Source organism: Melanotaenia boesemani, chromosome 21 (genome assembly GCF_017639745.1).
Source record: "Melanotaenia boesemani isolate fMelBoe1 chromosome 21, fMelBoe1.pri, whole genome shotgun sequence".
NCBI lineage: Eukaryota > Metazoa > Chordata > Actinopteri > Atheriniformes > Melanotaeniidae > Melanotaenia > Melanotaenia boesemani.
This window is the reverse complement of record NC_055702.1, coordinates 23,658,277-23,675,320: the sequence shown is the minus strand read 5'-3', so window position 1 is coordinate 23,675,320 and position 17,044 is coordinate 23,658,277. Positions and strand designations below refer to the sequence as shown.

General features: G+C 39.9%; 1 protein-coding gene across 1 annotated transcript; it reads right to left on the bottom strand.

Annotated features, from left to right (window-relative positions):
* Positions 1-11,200: 11,200 nt before the first annotated feature.
* LOC121633031 (E3 SUMO-protein ligase ZBED1-like) lies at positions 11,201-13,439 on the bottom strand. The gene is made up of 2 exons (XM_041974891.1): positions 11,979-13,439; positions 11,201-11,695 (listed from the first exon to the last, which is right to left on the bottom strand). Exons 1-2 carry the CDS (start codon positions 13,437-13,439, stop codon positions 11,201-11,203), a joined length of 1,956 nt encoding a protein of 651 aa, XP_041830825.1.
* Positions 13,440-17,044: the final 3,605 nt, after the last annotated feature.

The window sequence follows — 17,044 nt, the reverse complement described above, 5'->3', positions numbered from 1 at the left end:
ATTTATTTTTTACTTTTATCTTATTTTAATTATTCATTATTTGTTTTAATTTTGATCCTTATTAGCACAACCAACCATCTATACATTTGTACACATACATACATCCTATCAAAGTATACAAACGATTTTGTGTATACTTCTGTAAGTATTGTACTGTTAAGTATAATCAAGAGTTCAAAAACTTTCACAGCATTCACAGCAGCAATAAAATGGATCTGTAGGTTGTTTTTCCAGATTCCATGTTGAGTTCGGCTGTGCTAACCATTTATTTTCATGACCCTAACTTCATACTTCAAAGCAATACTACCTACGTTTCCAAACTTTGTGTTTTTGACTCATTTGGATGTTGCCCTGTGTTATGAAGGACTACGAGCAGACAGGTCAGGTTAACCAAGATTTATTCACACGGACTGATGACAGGTACGGGTTCTTACGTTGGAGAACAGAGAAACAGAAGTCACTGGAGTACGATGAGGTGCGAGGAGAGTCGAGACCGGGAAGGGGAGATCGGGAGAGTCTGACTGCGTTGAAACGAGGTCCGACAAGGAATGATTGTGCCGCTGATGTATATGTAGTCCCAGTGTCAGATTGGTTGCAGGTGTAGGTTATCAGAATTCCGGTGAATGGCTGCGGTAATGCGTGTCAGGTGTGTCCGTGACAGGGTCTGGTGCAACACCCTGACAGTCATCATGTGACAGCTACCTTCTGCTTTAGGGCACAGCATCACACACCAGTAAGTGGATATCAACACACACAAGGGGTTCTTTAGACAAAGACTGTCTTGAAGAAGTTACTTTGTTAGCAAACACAGATTTATTATATCTCTTCCCAAAGTCTTTATTAAACAAAACTGTAGTAAGACCATACTGAATTTAGGACAAGACTCTTACCACATCTTTGCTTTTTATGTAAAGTAAACTATGCCAAAAACCATTTATTTCTAACATTGTAAAAGAAGCAGCTACATATTTTGAGTGTTAAAAATCTTAAAATTATTGAATCCATTTTATTCAATAGCGTAACATCCAGAAAATTTACAGGCATTAGATTTGCACTTATCAATCCCTGCTGGTTTTCTCACTGGCAGTTTAATAATTAGCCCTGAGGGAAGTCACCATAACCTTTCACACAAGACAAAAAAGCCTGTTTGGGTAACTGGTGAAAACAAATACTGTCATCATCCCCTGATCAAACCTCTGCTGCTGTCATGGGTTTTAACAGCTAAAGCTTTGATCTGCTTCTTTTTTGATGCAATTGTGCTATCAGGGGTGCAGTTAATGTTGTTAATCACCTTTATGTCACCTTTGTGACTCTTTGTTATGTCAGCCACAGTTTCTAGTTGCTTTTTTGAAGTAACCTTCAGACATAATTTATCTGAAGAGACTAAAGTAGTATACACAAACACATAACCAAACATACCACTGTTATTGATCAGCATGTTGTTTACTGCTACCCACTGATCCTCTTATCTGGTGTCTTTGTCAGGTTGAATTTGACACACCATAAAATAAAATTTCAAATAAAGGCATACTGACCTTTTCATGGTCGTGGTTTATTTTACCTATATTGGAAAAAACCAACATAAGAAGTAAACTTTTAGTTAGAGAAACTGTGAAAAGTCCTCTGGTTCTTATCATTTTTACAATAGAGGCAACTACAACCTCAGATGAGCAGCAACTCGTGACGTACTGGCATTATTTAACAAAAACTAAGTGATAATGCAAAGTTAGTGCAAATAACTAAGTTACCCATGATTCAAGAGCTGGTAGAACCACCTTTACCAAGATAAACAATTACCAGAATAAATTATTTTCAAAAAGACAAGTGGCCAGCATGGGTGGCCAGGATGGATGGATAGAATTGTTTTCTGTATCTTGCCATCACTTTCTGACATGGTTATGGAGGAATTTTTATCCATTCTATATAATATTGCTTAAGTTTATTGAGGTTTGTATGCACAGCTCTTTACTTTGGCTATCATTGTAAAAGCTGTAAATCTTAGTTGGACTCATATTTCAGTCTAGATAACGTTGGTATACAGAAGAGTTCATGGTCCACTCGGCGACTGCAAGGTTTCCAGGTCCTGTGGTATCAAAACAAGCCCAAATTATCAGCCCTCCGCCACCGTGCTTGACATTTTGATGTTAAGCACATGACATGTTCAACTGTTAACAGCAATAAATAATAACGATAATAAATTTTTTTTTTCTTTTTTTATTTTATCATTGAGATATTCAGCTTCTGGGATACATGCCCCGAATACTGCTCTACTAACTGAACGTTGTTGAATTTGACAAGTTCCTTTTCATTTAAATTACTTTAAAGGCCCATTTATGTTTGATGCAGAAGACGGATACAGAAATGGACGGCGTTCGTTCTGCGTTGGTTCCATGTGTAATTTGGTCTGTTTTCTCCTCAGAGCAGATAGCAATACCACTGGAAATCGCGGGGGCAGTGCTAAGCAGAATAGCTGACATGCAACCAGTGAAAGAAACAAACCAGAGAAAAAGGAGAGGATCAAAAAGGGGACAAAAAGCAGAAGAAGAATGAAGATGAGCACAACTGTAAAAATTGCGCAAGAAAGGCTCTGCGAGTGTTTAGGGTGTGTTGGGTAGGGAGACTTTGTAGCGGTGCATTATCGCCACCAAACAATACCTGAAACTGACGTTGGTGCGCCTGAGTTAACTCTAGACTTAGCACTGACCACCAGTGGAGGAATTAATTTAGGAACCATGCCAATGCAAAAGACACATGGATGTACGAGGACGGCAATGTATGACAATGTTTGAAATAGACGTAGCTTTTTACGTACATAAGGAGGCATAAATGAGCCTTAAACCAGCAGAAAGACACCAGCCTGGAGTGCTGAATGTGCAGTGAACTGGCAGTGATGCACTTGCAAACTTTCCTTTTCTGGTTATCGATCCCAGTAAACTAATTCTGGTATGCTGCATATTCTCAATGACTGGTTTTAAAGGTGGTTATTGTTGTATGAACTGGGGACTGTCAATCTGAATTACCCTGTAGTGATAAATAAAATTGTGTTGACTTTGTGTTGATTTGTGTGTTGACTACAGTGGACACATATTTAAAGGCTGTTTTTAAATGTATGCATGGGTGTGGATCATACATTAGCAACTTCATTGGACATTAGTGAGTTACCAATACTCTGCCACGTATAAAGAATAACTACATTTGATGTAGTAAATTGTAATTACCAAGTTTGCCTCAGTAATAAACAGGACAAGAAAATGATCTGGGTGTTTTATAGAAAATTTATATTATATTAATATGACAAGATATTGTTTTATAAATATTTTCATAGATAAAGTGTTTGCTTGTTTTGTTTTTGTGAGTTTGTCAGAGCTTTGCACAGTCCAAACTTTATAGGATAAACCTGCTGGGATATTCATCCCTGGGAAGATTGGTAGTTGTCCTGAATGTTTAACGAATAATCATCTTTCACTGTAGAATGATGGAAATGTTTGGAAATGACGTTGAACATATCCCAGACTGATGGGCCGTAACAGTTGCTTGTCTAAAACCCATTGCTGATGTCTTTCCTCCTTGTCATTGTCATCTAAATGCTGCCAACCAGCAAGCTTTAAAATCTTCTGCTCATTTAAAAACACTTTCTGTTGGGGATTTGATCAAATACACCTGGCCACTATTTACTATTCTGTATTTTTAAAGGATAAGTAAATGTCACCACAGAATGTGATAGCTGGATTAGCTGAGGACTAATCAAGTGTGAGAAAGTCAGTGTAAGCAGACTATTGGTTTGAAGGCATTGTAAAATTGTCACTGTGTAATATGTTTGAGCTTTTTGAAACTTTATCCATAAAGCTTTTTGCAGTCCTTTTCTCACCATAGATCTGCTTGACTCATCACATTTCTTTAAATCTTAATAGCTCAACAGTCTCAAAAGTGGATTTATTGTTAATAAAAACCAAGACTGCAACAAAATAAACTTTGAATGTAAAGGCTGTCTTCAGAGTCTGCAACGTGATAGAACAGAGGTGAAATAAAGCAGTCTGCAGTCTCCTGTAATCTTCTCCAGATGTCGTGGCCTCACACTGCACTCTATGGAGCCCAGTGTGACTACTATTTTCAATCTGGACTTTTATCCACAATGACATTTCTACAATAACTTCTTTCCTTGTTTAGCTCCTATGCTCTTGATTTTATTTGTTTTCACCTAGTCTGCAGACGTCATAAATAGCAGAAACTTACTTTGAGTTTTTATTCACAAGGAATAGAAAGTACTCACTAAATCCCATTTTATATGTGAGTACATTTTGAGAATGAACACACTTTCTTGTAAGTGTTTTGGCTCTGTAGAAGATTTTTCTTTTTGAAATAAACTTTTCTTTTTCCAGGGATCCAATTATTTATGTAGGCATCCACGTATACTTCCAGAACTAAAAAGGACAGACTCTCCTCATGTGACTGAGGAAATCTCCAGGATGTGCAAATAGACCAACAAACACCTCTGAGCCGGAGCGTAGTGCCGACCTGAGCCTGCCAATCAGTCACTGCTACAATCTGCAAGTATTCGTTTGACTGGCAGGAGAGCTGCGGTCTTTCTGCCACGGTGCACATTTACTTGTAGCTACAAAAAGGTTCAACTGAACTGCTTCTGGAAACATTTTATTCCCTGTCATGAGCGCCACTGTCTTGTCTCCAGGAGCTGCAAATGAAAACAAATGTGCACGTGTGAAATGCAGCTCTAAAGGGAATAAAGTGTCATAAATGAAAATCCAGCTTTGGCCATGAAGGTGTCCCAAATCCTTTTATGAGCATATGAAAACATAATTGACTTGAAAGATGATACTAAAATTCAACCGCTTCTCACTTATGGGTGTAATTCCCATTTGGGAAGTCAAATAGCATATAACTGATGAAAAACTCAGGTTTTGCTTTGAATTCAGCAGCTTGAGAAGAAGCATTTGAATTGTGAAACTTGACTGAATTTTTCTTTTAAGGGTTTTGCTTTTTAAATATTCCTCAAGACAGCTGCCAGTCCATCTGCTGCTGTGCTAGAGGGCTTTATATTTTGTTTCTTTTTCCATTATTTGATAGAGATATTAAGCCAAAGCTCAAGACCAAAAACCCCTCCCTACAAGAATAATCAAAACTAACTGACCTAGCAAACAAATTATGCAGTTATTAAAGAAAGCTGCACCTTTTTGAAGTTTCCTTTGATGGTTCAAACATCAAATGTTTCTTTGAATATGTGTCATTTCCAATTAATGGTGTCTCTCTGCAGTTCAAAATAATGGTCATGGCCACCAAAACAACAACCTCCCCCCTTCTCCCCCTTCCCTTAGGGCCTTCCTGAGTTTAGTTTTACATCTGAACTTTGTGACACTAGACATTAAAAAAAAAACTAAAAAAAACAAAAACAAAACATATATATATATATGTATATATATATATATATATATATATATATATATATGTATATATATATATATATATATATTAATAATAGCAAAGAAGAAATCCAACAGAACAGGACAAAATTCTCCTTTGATAGAGACAAAGCAGATTTCTTTTCTAGTTTGGGCATCAGGGGACAGACAGTTCAGAACAGGAAATGAAGACGTGTGGACTGGCAGCAGCTCAGCCAGCTGTGACGTAACCATGCCAACAACATCCCAGGCATAAACACCATTCTAGGGTCTCACACAGGCCCCCTCCAGTCACCATTCTTCACCCTTTTATTACAGTATTTTGAACTTATAAAAATAACATGTTAGTAATATAATCTTGAAATGCCGTGTTGTTAACCACTTAATGGCCAATTTACCTACAGTTAAAAAAAATTGCAAGGAAAAAAAATCTAAAAATATATATATATAAAGAAGGACTGGAACAAAATTAAGTACAATTTAAATAATAACAATAAATAGATAAAGATTAGTAATAAATAAAACAGGAATAAATGTATCTATAAGGGTGAACAAAAGAAAAAATAAATAAAATACATTAACTAGATATAAAGAAATAAAAACTATTCAAATGCCTGAATTGGTCTGTCAAAATATGTTTATATTTGTTATATTTCAATTTGTGTGGTAACCGTGGAAGAGAAAGTGACGCTGTAACCCTACGCTCCAGTATGAAAACACATTTCACCAGCGTCAGCTGGGCCAGCTCTACCGTATGCAGACACCTCAAAGTAGAAATCCAGCTTAACCCAGCCTGTTTTTTATTTTCTTCAATAAGTTCAAGTCTCTCAAAGCCATTTACTTCATGAGGGTATGTTTCCAGGATCAAGGATTCTAAATAATATGTGACATCTGTCATGATGATGGAAATAGTGATATTAGATTGAAGTATACATAGGAGTGTTGGCATGGGGTTGACAACTGGGTGGGATGTTGGGCCTTTAGGTGTTTTTCTTAGGTGAGTGACCCTATGGCTTGGCGGAGGTCTGCGCTACCTGAGTGCTTGTTACGGCTGTCAGCTGTGCAGCTAATTACTCCATCTGCTATGCAAAACACCACCTGTCATCACCTGGCTGGGATTTGGGGCGGCAGTGGCTCGGGGCGGCAGTGGCTCAGGCGGTAGAGCAGGTCGTCCAATGATCGGAAGGTCGGCGGTTTGATTCCCGCTCCCGCAGTCATCTGTCGTTGTGTCCTTGGGCAAGACACTTAACCCTCCTTACCTCCAGTGTTGGCATCGCTGGTGTATGAATGTGTGGATGAATGTTCGGTGATGGTCGGAGAGGCCGTAGGCGCAGACTGGCAGCCACGTTTCCGTCAGCTTGCCCCAGGGCAGCTGTGGCTACACATGTAGCTTACCATCACCAGGTATGAGTGAGGAGTGGATGAATAGTGGATTCACACAATGTAAAGTGCTTTGGGTGCCTTGAAAAGCGCTATATAAATCTAATCCATTATTATTATTATTATTATTATTATTATTGGCTGCACTGCACCACAATTCCTCATCTGCTCCTGGTTTGCTGCCCCCTAGATAACTTGCTGCTGCTGAGGTTTTCCTGAGTGTGTTCCTGCTGACAGCTGTCCCTCTTGTAGAGACTCTGGTTGCCATTTGTGGGTTGCATTGTGTCTGACCATCTTGGTCTTATGTTGAGCCTTTAAGGCTGTTTGTTTTAGTTTTTGTATGATCCTGGTTTCTGTTGATCGTTTGGACATATGGGCCGGTTCCTTCAGTCTACTTTCAGTTATTATTTGTTATCTTGTTTAGTTATCGGTGCTACTTTTGTTGTCTTTTTGTTTGTTGTAGATTCAGTGCAGTCAGTTAGGGTTTTGTTTGCTTTTGATTTAAGCCTTACCCCTCCCTTATACCGGGTGCGTGTGCGTTAGTGATGCGCGGGCCGCCCCCCTAACCCGCGGGTCCCGCGGGTTACCCGCGGTTCGGGTCGGGGCGGGTCAAAGAATTTTCGCTTCACTGCGGGGCGGGTTGGTGTGGTTTACTATTCTGAAATATCTAGTTCTATCTATTAATTTTATTTTTTGTCAAACTGAAAATAAAGACCTTAATCAGTGTCTACATTTTGTTACTATAATATGTAAGAGAAAATATTTATCAGTTATTTAAACACAGGTCACGTTTTATAACGTAATGTCCACGTAGGCGCGTAGTAGGCTACGCAGGCTACGTGCAGAAAGCGCCAAGCAGACAAGCAACAAAAGATGGAAGAAGTGTTGAATAATATTCGTTCGGGAGTTTACGTCCTTAAAAAGAAGAAGGAGGGTCAAATGGCTAAATCACAGGTTTGGGACAGGTTCAACGAGGTAATCAGTGCAGACAACAACAGCAGCATTGGCTATGTGCTTTATAACACTTAAACGCTTAAACACTTTAAAACACTTTATTTATTTGCCTATTTATGTTTATAGGCTTAACGTTCAAATGAAAATACATTTTGTGTTGCCAGTTTCCAGTGCCAATTTAGGAGACCATATGCACCTTTCTCAGACTAAATAAAAGCATTCGTCAATGTCATAAGATGTGTTTTAATGGGGCGGGGCGGGTCGGGTTAAAAAAATAGAAGCGGAGGTGCGGGGCGGGTTGGTGCGGTCCAATTTTTTTAAAAGAGCGGGACCATCACTAGTGTGCGTCATGTTACGGCTGCATTTTATACTGGGAGCATGTCAGGTGTGGAGTGCCCGTGAGTGCAGTCCACCTAGAAGGAGCCACAAGATCACAAAATTAAAAATCTGAGACCCTTTGACCGGTTAAACATGTAATGTTTTTGTGGTTCAGCAGCACACATCTACACAGGGGCTTTTATTTTGAAAAATACCGGAAGCCTTTACTCTGCCCCCATGTCTGATTTCCTGTCTGCCCCTATCTGAACTGCGGAACTGATGCATTCTGGGTGCGTGAAGCATCAAAAATAGACTGCGTGGCAAGGCGCTTCTGGGATGCTTCTGATATGTACTGCAGGGCACCTGGTATAAAACAAACCATTATTTCTAATGGGTTATTACTGTTGATTCAGTGCCCTCCCAGAGAGTTCATGTTTGGTTTCCTTTGTCCATAGAACACGTTTTCTTTTCTTTCTTTTATTAGCCCACACTGTCACTGTTTAACAAGAGCGCTTCAGATGTTTTGGTTGTTTTCATTGATTTTTCTATGTCTATGACCTGAACCAACAATGTCAGACTTCTCTCGCTGAGAGCTGTTATTGCTTGGAGGACTTGGATGCAGACAGGCAGGAGGCAGGCAGTTCAGGTTTAAAAAATTTTAATAAAGTAATAAAGAAAAGGTGCTGCAGGTAGTGGCAGTCCAAAGTACAACATGAAACCACACAAGATCCAAATGACTGGCAAAAATCAAACAAAAGGCTGGTAGAAATACAGAACATAAACAGATCTGATCAAAGGACATTAAATCTCAAGGATGATTATATAGAGATAATTAGGTGAGTGAAGGCAGGTGAGTTAACTGGAAACATGGAAACAAGAAGAAATGAAAACATAAACCATGACAGAGGTGATCTTTTTCTGTATGTATCATAAGGTTTATATGAAATCTTTCATGCAACAAAATCATCATTCTGTCCGTCAATTCAGATCACATGATCATTGACAATTTAACCAAGTCAGATCACTTAAATTTCGACTGTAACCGGACTGCATCAACTGCTCAGAGAAGTGTTAGTAGTTGTTTCTAAGCTGTTTTTATTGTTGTTGTTCAGCACGCTCACTATCTACTATGGCTCTAAATCAACACCCACAATCCCATAAAATTGGGATTAAAAAGAATTTTGTTAGCTATAAATGAAAACTTACCGACCAGTTAGGCAGGTGATGAATGAAGCAAATCATTTAAATTATTTGTCCTGGTCATGAGAATAACATTTCTGATTAATGTTATTCATTGGCTGCTTATTTTAGCATGCATGGTGACCTCTATTCAGCAGCACGAGTTCAGATGAAGACCAGAGGGCGGGAACACATTACACCAGTTTTAAAATCGCTGCATTGGCTCCCCGTGCATTTCAGGATTGATTTTAAGGTTCTTTTAATGCTTCATAAATGTCTTAATGGTCTTGGACCTTCTTATTCATCTGACTTGCTTTCAAATTTTAAGCCCTTACGGACCCTGAGGTTCTCTGGTACCGGCCTGTTAGTTGTTAATAAAGTGAGAACCAAAACATATGGCGAAGCCTCTTTCCATCATTATGGCCCGAACAGCCTGCCAGAGAATCTCAGGGCTGCAGAGACTGTTGATGCTTTTAAAAAGAGGCCCAAGAGCTACCTTTTTAAATTAGCTTATAGCTGAATTTTATTTGATCTTAATTTATTTGATATAATATTATTGTTATTTTATTAAAATCTTTCTAAATAGTTTTCCTTTTTTAGCACATAATTTTATGAAGTCCTGTATGTGTATTTTTATTATTGCTGCTCTTACTTGTTCTTATTGTTTCTTAAGGTTATTTTATCTTTGTTTTATTTCCAGTGTTTTCCTCATGGGGATCCTCCAGGCTGGTGGTTTTGCTTACTTGGTCTGGGGGTTGTTGCCATGGTGATTTCCTTTGTCTAGGTGGCTGAGGTCCTGCACTGCAGCCTTACGGCTGTGGTATAGACCCCAGCCTGCCCTGATCTGGGTAGTTGCTACCGCAGCGGTCTCTGTTGACCTGGGTGGACTTGCCCCTGGTGAGGATGGACCCCATGATATTGTTTTCTTACAGCATGAATCCAACCAGATGTTTATCACTTTTAGTATTTTATATCTACATTCAGTTAAGAGACAGAAAAAAGGGAGTCATGTTGCAGAATGTGGGAGGAGGGGCAACTGCTTTGTTTGTGTGTGACACTATAATGAGGGCTTGTTTTTTTTATTTCTCTGTTATCTATTTAGGTGTGTGAAGGCTTACTTTATTTTGATATGCATGAATTGCCCTTTTCATGTCTATGGCATGAAAAGTGCTTTATAAATAAAGTTTGATTTGATTACAGGCTACTGCCTGAACAATATGCAGCTGAATGAGGAGCAAAATTTAAACAGAAAAAGGTCTGTGGTTGAGTTACTTTTATTATTAGGCCAGTCAAAATTCTAATTAGCGTGAAACTTTAAGATTTAAGGTCTGCCAGGTGATGGCATAAGTTCATTCAGGTCCCTGTTAATTAATTAGTTTGTATACCTTTTTTTTATACATGTGTGTAATTTATTAATAACCAGAATAAATAGGTAAGACTAAATAATTAAACTATGGTGGACTAAAAGATGCCTACATGCATAAAGCTGATTTAAAAATTGAAAGAAATAAGAAAAAACAGCAGAAATCATGATTACAGGCACAATTCAGAGATAAGCTACCTCTATCGTAGTTTCTTTACAGCATAGAACTCTCACCCAAATAAAAAAAAAGGAATTTTTCATGTTATAACATCATAGTTTATTGTAAAAACTTGAAACTTATGTTATAACGTGTCAAGTTTTGTGGTGAAAACTAGGGATGGGACGATACACTTAAACTCACGATACAATGCATCTCGATATGGCAGGGTCACGAAACGATACATTACGATACGATATGAAAAGAGAAAAAAATAAAAAATATCATTGTGTAATTACAACTTATTTATTTTTGTTTCAGTTGCACACAGAAAGCACACAGCCTTACATGCCAAACAAAAACAAGAACACTCCCTTTGTGCAGCTCTTACCCTAGGTTAAGCTCTCTCACCTTCTCTTAAGTCATGGCCCTGGCCTAGCACTGGTTCTTCTTCAGAAAAACTAACATATCAACATGTTCTGGTGTAATCAGTGATCTTTGAGCAGACACAATGTCTCCTGCTGTAGAAAAGACACGCTCGCTGGGCACTGACGTAGCAGGAATGCAAAGGTAGGCTTTGGCAAAAGGGGCAAGTATGGGGTAAGTATATGCATTCACTTTCCACCACTCAAGTGGACTACTGTTAAGTGGGATAGGAATCCCATTTCTGTAGGAGAGTATCTCCATTTCAATCCCTCTGCTGGACTGCACTGCCTCAACAGTGGTGTAGGAGCTCCCAAGAAGATCTTCTAGCGCTGTCTTCTTTGGTGGGGGAGGCTGGATCACGTCCTGCATCTGCCTTTCTCGTTCTACTGGCTCTTCCTGGCTCTGCTCTGCTCCCTGTGCTGCCTCAGCCATGACAAAGACCCGCTCTGCTGCAGACCCTGATGTTGAAGCACTGGCCCTAGTTTTTTCATCAGTGTCACTGGTCTTAAAAAAAAAGACAAAAGAAAAAGAAAAAAAAAGAGAAAAACTAGCTCAAACATTTCTTTCAATCCCTCACTCCTCTTTCTTACAGACACACTCTCTCTCTCCATCTCTCTCACTCCGTCACAGACACGCCCCGCCCCCTCTCGCTTTCACTGTAACTACTAATTAATTTATATTAATTATATTTATATATATGAGAAATAAGTTTTCAGGCTGTAGCTTACACATATACAGTTACACACGCACAACACAGCTCCATTTTTTTCAAAAAAGGTTAGTCTACCTTGTTGCGTTGCACATGAAGTCCTGAAGCTTTTTCCCGTGTCCTCGCATAGACGGACTCACGTTGTTCATCATTCAGGTGGGAGAGGCTTCGGAATCGTGGGTCAAGCGCTGCGCACTCCTGCAACATGTCATTACAGTCCCCAGAGTAACGGCCCGTGATGTCAAGTAGGATGGCGCTTTTCATGCTGGCGATGGTCTGTGTGTCATTTTCATCTGGTGACATGCTTTGCTCGATCATGTGCTTAAGTGGCATTATAAGTGAAACAGTGGGCTCTTTTTCATCACAAAGAACTGTTGTGGCGGTCTTCAGTGGCTTAAGCAGTTTTACTATGTCTTCTACATCGGATATATCAGCGTTATCCAGAGTGTCGATTTCTCTCGCATTCCTTCGGATTTCTGCGCAGCTCAGCGCTGCTGAGACAGCTGCTTGTTGCTCCAGGTAGCGCGCGAGCATTTCGTACGTGCTATTCCACCTGGTCTGGACATCGGTGATGAGCTTGTGCCGAGGCAGGTCCAACTGGGTTTGCTTGTTGGTCAGGACGGCGGTGGCCGTGGTGCTCTTGTGAAAGAACGTAGTTACCCTTCGCACACGGCCAAGAAGTCGCGCGACGCGGGATACAGCCAAGCCTCGCTTACTTGCCAGATTTATAACGTGCGCCAAGCACTTGATGTGAGGATGGAGACCGCTCTCTCTTACAGCGATGTCCATGTTGCTCGCGTTATCTGTGACACAAGCAATGGTCCTTTGGGGCCTTGTTAGCTCCCACTCTGTCAGTGCATTTCTCAACACGTGAGCTATGTTAACACCAGTATGACTTTCACTTAGTTCACGAGTTTGCAACACAAAGCTTTTACTCTCCCATTTCTCATTGATGACATGTGCCGTGATGGTGATATAGCTCTGCGTTGCACGCGAAGTCCAGCCGTCGGTGGTCAGGGCAACACAGTCTGCATTTTTGAGACACTCTTTCACGCTCCGTTTGATTTCATTGTAAATTTCCGGGATTACCTTCTCTGAAAAATGTCCTCGGCATGGCATCTTAAACTTGGGCTCCAGCACATTGAACATTTGGATGAATTTTCTGTTCTCTACAATGTTAAATGGAGCCATATAGTCCGCTATAAACTCGCCAATAAGCCTGGTTATCTGTTTTGCACGCGGACTTGATGGGGGTAGAATTGGTGTCAGTGCTTGCTTCATGGTCAGCTGTCCCTTTGGTAGGCTCGTTTTCTCCGGGGCCGTCTTCACATTTTTATGGTGGCGTTGAAGGTGGTGGTTCATGTTTGTTGTGTTGGAGGTGGTGTACGGAATGACAGCATAGCATAGCTTACACACAGTCTTAGTCTTGTCAGTTACTCTGTTGCTGTCTTTGTCTTTTTTAATGAGAAAGCCAAAATACTGCCAGACATATGACCTGTATCCAGGCGGAGCGTCCTCAATTTCGACCTCATCCGACATCTTTCGGCTGTTTGGGGGCAAGGTAGTTGGTGGTGCTAACGTCCGTTAGCTCGTTTAGCCTACAGCGTTGTTGCAGCACGCGCCGTGACCGACTGACGTGATAACGCACTGACTGCACCATTCACGGATTTTATTTTTTTTTTTTTCATTTAGTTTTCTCCTGCTTGACCCGCAGAGAGTGCTGCCAGCCTGCCACCATAAACTACACGCACATTTACACTGAATTATATACTACAAAAATCATGTGGCAGTGCCATCTGGCCTTTATTTCACGATCCATTTTTTTTAAACTCGATGCATTACGTCACGCTTTGTATCGCGATATTTCGTCCAACGATATTTCGTCCCATCCCTAGTGAAAACATGGGAAAAAGGAAACAAACTGGTCTTTGAATGAGGAATCTGTGCATGCAGTAGATTTACGAAACAAACAACTTAATTCTCCCAGTCCCAGCAGTGCATATAGCCTATATGATTTTAGTTTTTAATAGGCAACTAAGCCATAGGTGTAACCACTGGTACATGTTAACCAAAAGCAACACACACACCCAGACACACGCACGCACCATCTTACTGCACGCAGGCAGGTGACGTACCGTGCTGCTCATATCTGTCGCACATTACAGTGCGTACAACATACGTCAGAGTCAACAATTAATAATGATAATAAAAAACTTAAATGTTTCTAATTGACAGGAATAATCACCATAATGTATTTTGTTCCAATATGTCTAGGTTGCAACAACATCTGCATGCATTACTTTGTGTTTTTTGTTTTTACAATAAAACGTATCACATTATAACGAGTTGGATCATCCAAAGATTGAAGCAATAAGAAGCATAACAGAAAATATTGTTCTCTCTTTCTGAAGAGATTTAGAAATAAAAATATTATTAAAAACAGTTCAGACTAAAACATCTTGTTATCAAACTTTCACATTAGTCAGATGTTTTTAGCTATATTGGCAGGACGGTTCTGCTGGCCTACTTTTTGCCACATAACTTGCAGGTGCCTCAACTTGTTGTTTCCCATTAAGCTCACTCTCATCTCCCATTAAATTTAACAGCTCTGGGAAGGTCTCAGTGTGACCCCCCCTCCCCCTTTGGCCCAGAGAGGGTCATGCAAGCTTCCATCTGGCAAGCCATGGATGTTCCGGTTATCCTCCATTCAAATGGTTAGAGCACAGACACGATTTGGAGACAGGAGTGAATCGTGTGTTCCCAGGGGGTTCTTATTATCCTCCTGCTGTATTCTGCTGCAGAAATTCATTAAGTGTCTTCTCCAATTATTCAAAAGTGCATACATTATCATTCACTGATCAAGTAGAAGTGTTCTGGTGGGGAGAGGAGATGTTGTAAAAATAGTAATTAATTTAAGCATAATTAATACCACTGGGGATGCGGAAACTTTTCATTCAGAGAACATCACAGTGCTCCACTCCAGACTTGTTGATGAAAAAGAAAGGCATCAAATCAAAAATAAAAATCGATGATGCCCAATTTAGAACTGTGTATCATACGAGTGTAAGAATAACACAAAACTGACCAGCTTAACTGTGTTAACCGGATTTTTCATTCAAAGATTTTCATGTAGAGTATTTTTCGGGAATATGTGCTCTCAAAACTGAAAAAGGAAACAGAGTCAATTGGAAATAGAATTGTAAAACACTTTCTATTGTACTCTAACAAAGCCTCTGAAATGCCAATGTCAGATGTTCAAAGAAGAAAAAAAATCCAGAGTCGGCGTTACGTTGGAGATGTGACTCATCCCCGCTGTGATGTGGGGATTTGTGTCTGCGAGGGCAAAGAGCAGCTGTCAGGGCAGTGCTCGAGTCCGCCAACAGCTTCCCTGTAATTACAGCCCTGCACACACACCTGCAGCCTCCAGACAAAGTGAGAACAGGAGAGTGAAAGAGTGCTGATTTTACACAGAAAACTTCACTTGCAAATTATATACTAGTGTAACAGAGCATCTGAAAGCTCACATTTCTGATGAAATCTTTGTTTTTGGACACAGTTGGGTGCTTTAAAAAGTTATACAGGTTTCACTTTAAGGAAAAAATGTAGGTGGAAGTGATTGATACCGTTTTGCAATATATGTGGTATCACAGCCATAGTTTAGATTGTTTGAAGTAATAATTTAGATTTAAATTCATGACTGATTAGAGACTACAAAGAACATGCTGACATTTCTTCAGCCTGTAATGAGACAGATTCTGAACCAGGTTTTTCCATCTGTTTTTCCCTGTGGATTTCTGTGCACTGATGGATTTTTACAGTGAAGAAAAAATTTTAAAGCATAAAATTGCTCTAAAACCAACAAACTTTTCCCAGTCCTGCAAGCAGACTGATGTTTTTGCCATTTAGTCAGCTCTTTAGTGAGGACTTACTCATGTAAAATGCAATAGAAGATTAAAATTGGCATATTAACTGTCAGGAACAGCAAACAGTGAGGCAGACAGACTTTTTGCTGCTACTTAACTGCTATTCTGACTCCAGAATGATGCCACAGATGAAATGCATAATATAAATTTTTAGCCGCCTCATTGGCATTGCAATGCCAGAGATCTAATAGTAATCAGCTTAAAACCACAGCACCCAGTCATACACGTGTACAAAAAGCCTGAGATGAATGAAACAGATGAAAGGAGCTGATTTTTCTCCAGGAAACAAGGACTTTCCTCTGTGTTTACTAAATCATAAAAAGCTAAAATCCTGCAAAGAAATATCCATGATACAAGATGCTAATTAACCACAACTATGTGACCTCATGCATGAGTAAAGCAGAACATTAAGAGTCATGACGGGAGCATTAAACTGCAATCTGTTTTGTAATGGTTTCTCACATTATACAGACATTTTCATATGACTTCATCCAGATGAAGATTAGGGATGTGAACCCCACCGCTGAGGCCGATTCAATACGCATCTTGATACCCTGCCAGTGATATGGATTTTGTTTCAAAACAGACACATTTGAAATCCAAACACACATGTAAACGCCAAGTACAATAATATTATACAAGTTATTAAAATCATACCTGCAAGTTAAAATGCCACGAGCAAACGACAGTACTTACCAGCAGAGATGTATGCTTCTGAGAGAATAAACTCGGTGTGTGTGTGCAAATGTTGTCCATACGAAGTGATGAAAATGTCCTTGACTCTGTAAGCAAGCTCAGCTGCTTTTCTCTCTCACTTGACAGCAGAAGTTTAGATACTCTGGAGGTGGAGGACTGTCACTGATGTGTTGCATTCTCTAATTTGATCAGTTTCAGTGGCTATGGCTCTTGCTAGCACTGACCTTAACTGAGACATTTTCACAATAATAATAAAAGCAAAGTCAAAGGCTGCCAGAGGGAGAGAGAGGCTGGAAACTGACCAGAGGACACAACACATCAGCCACTGTCCTCACCTTCAAAGTCTCAAAAGTTAAGTAAACAAGGGATGAGCTGCTGAGCATGCTCTGAGAGAGTCATGATGTGAGCAGGGTGGGTTGTCTCTCAGGAACATGCTTCTCTGCTCACAAATATATTGTTTGCTTGTGTTGCAGAAATGCCTCGTCATAATGTTTTCATTCGTGGTACACTTGTTAGTTGCATGTT

Excerpts from the sequence above, each read along its gene's own strand:
- LOC121633031 (XM_041974891.1), bottom strand. The coding sequence starts at position 13,439 with ATGTCGGATGAGGTCGAAATTGAGGACGCTCCGCCTGGATACAGGTCA. Across the intron at positions 11,696-11,978 it reads TTCATGTGCAACGCAACAAG|ACCAGTGACACTGATGAAAA; the intron begins GTAGACTAACCT and ends TTTTTTTTTAAG.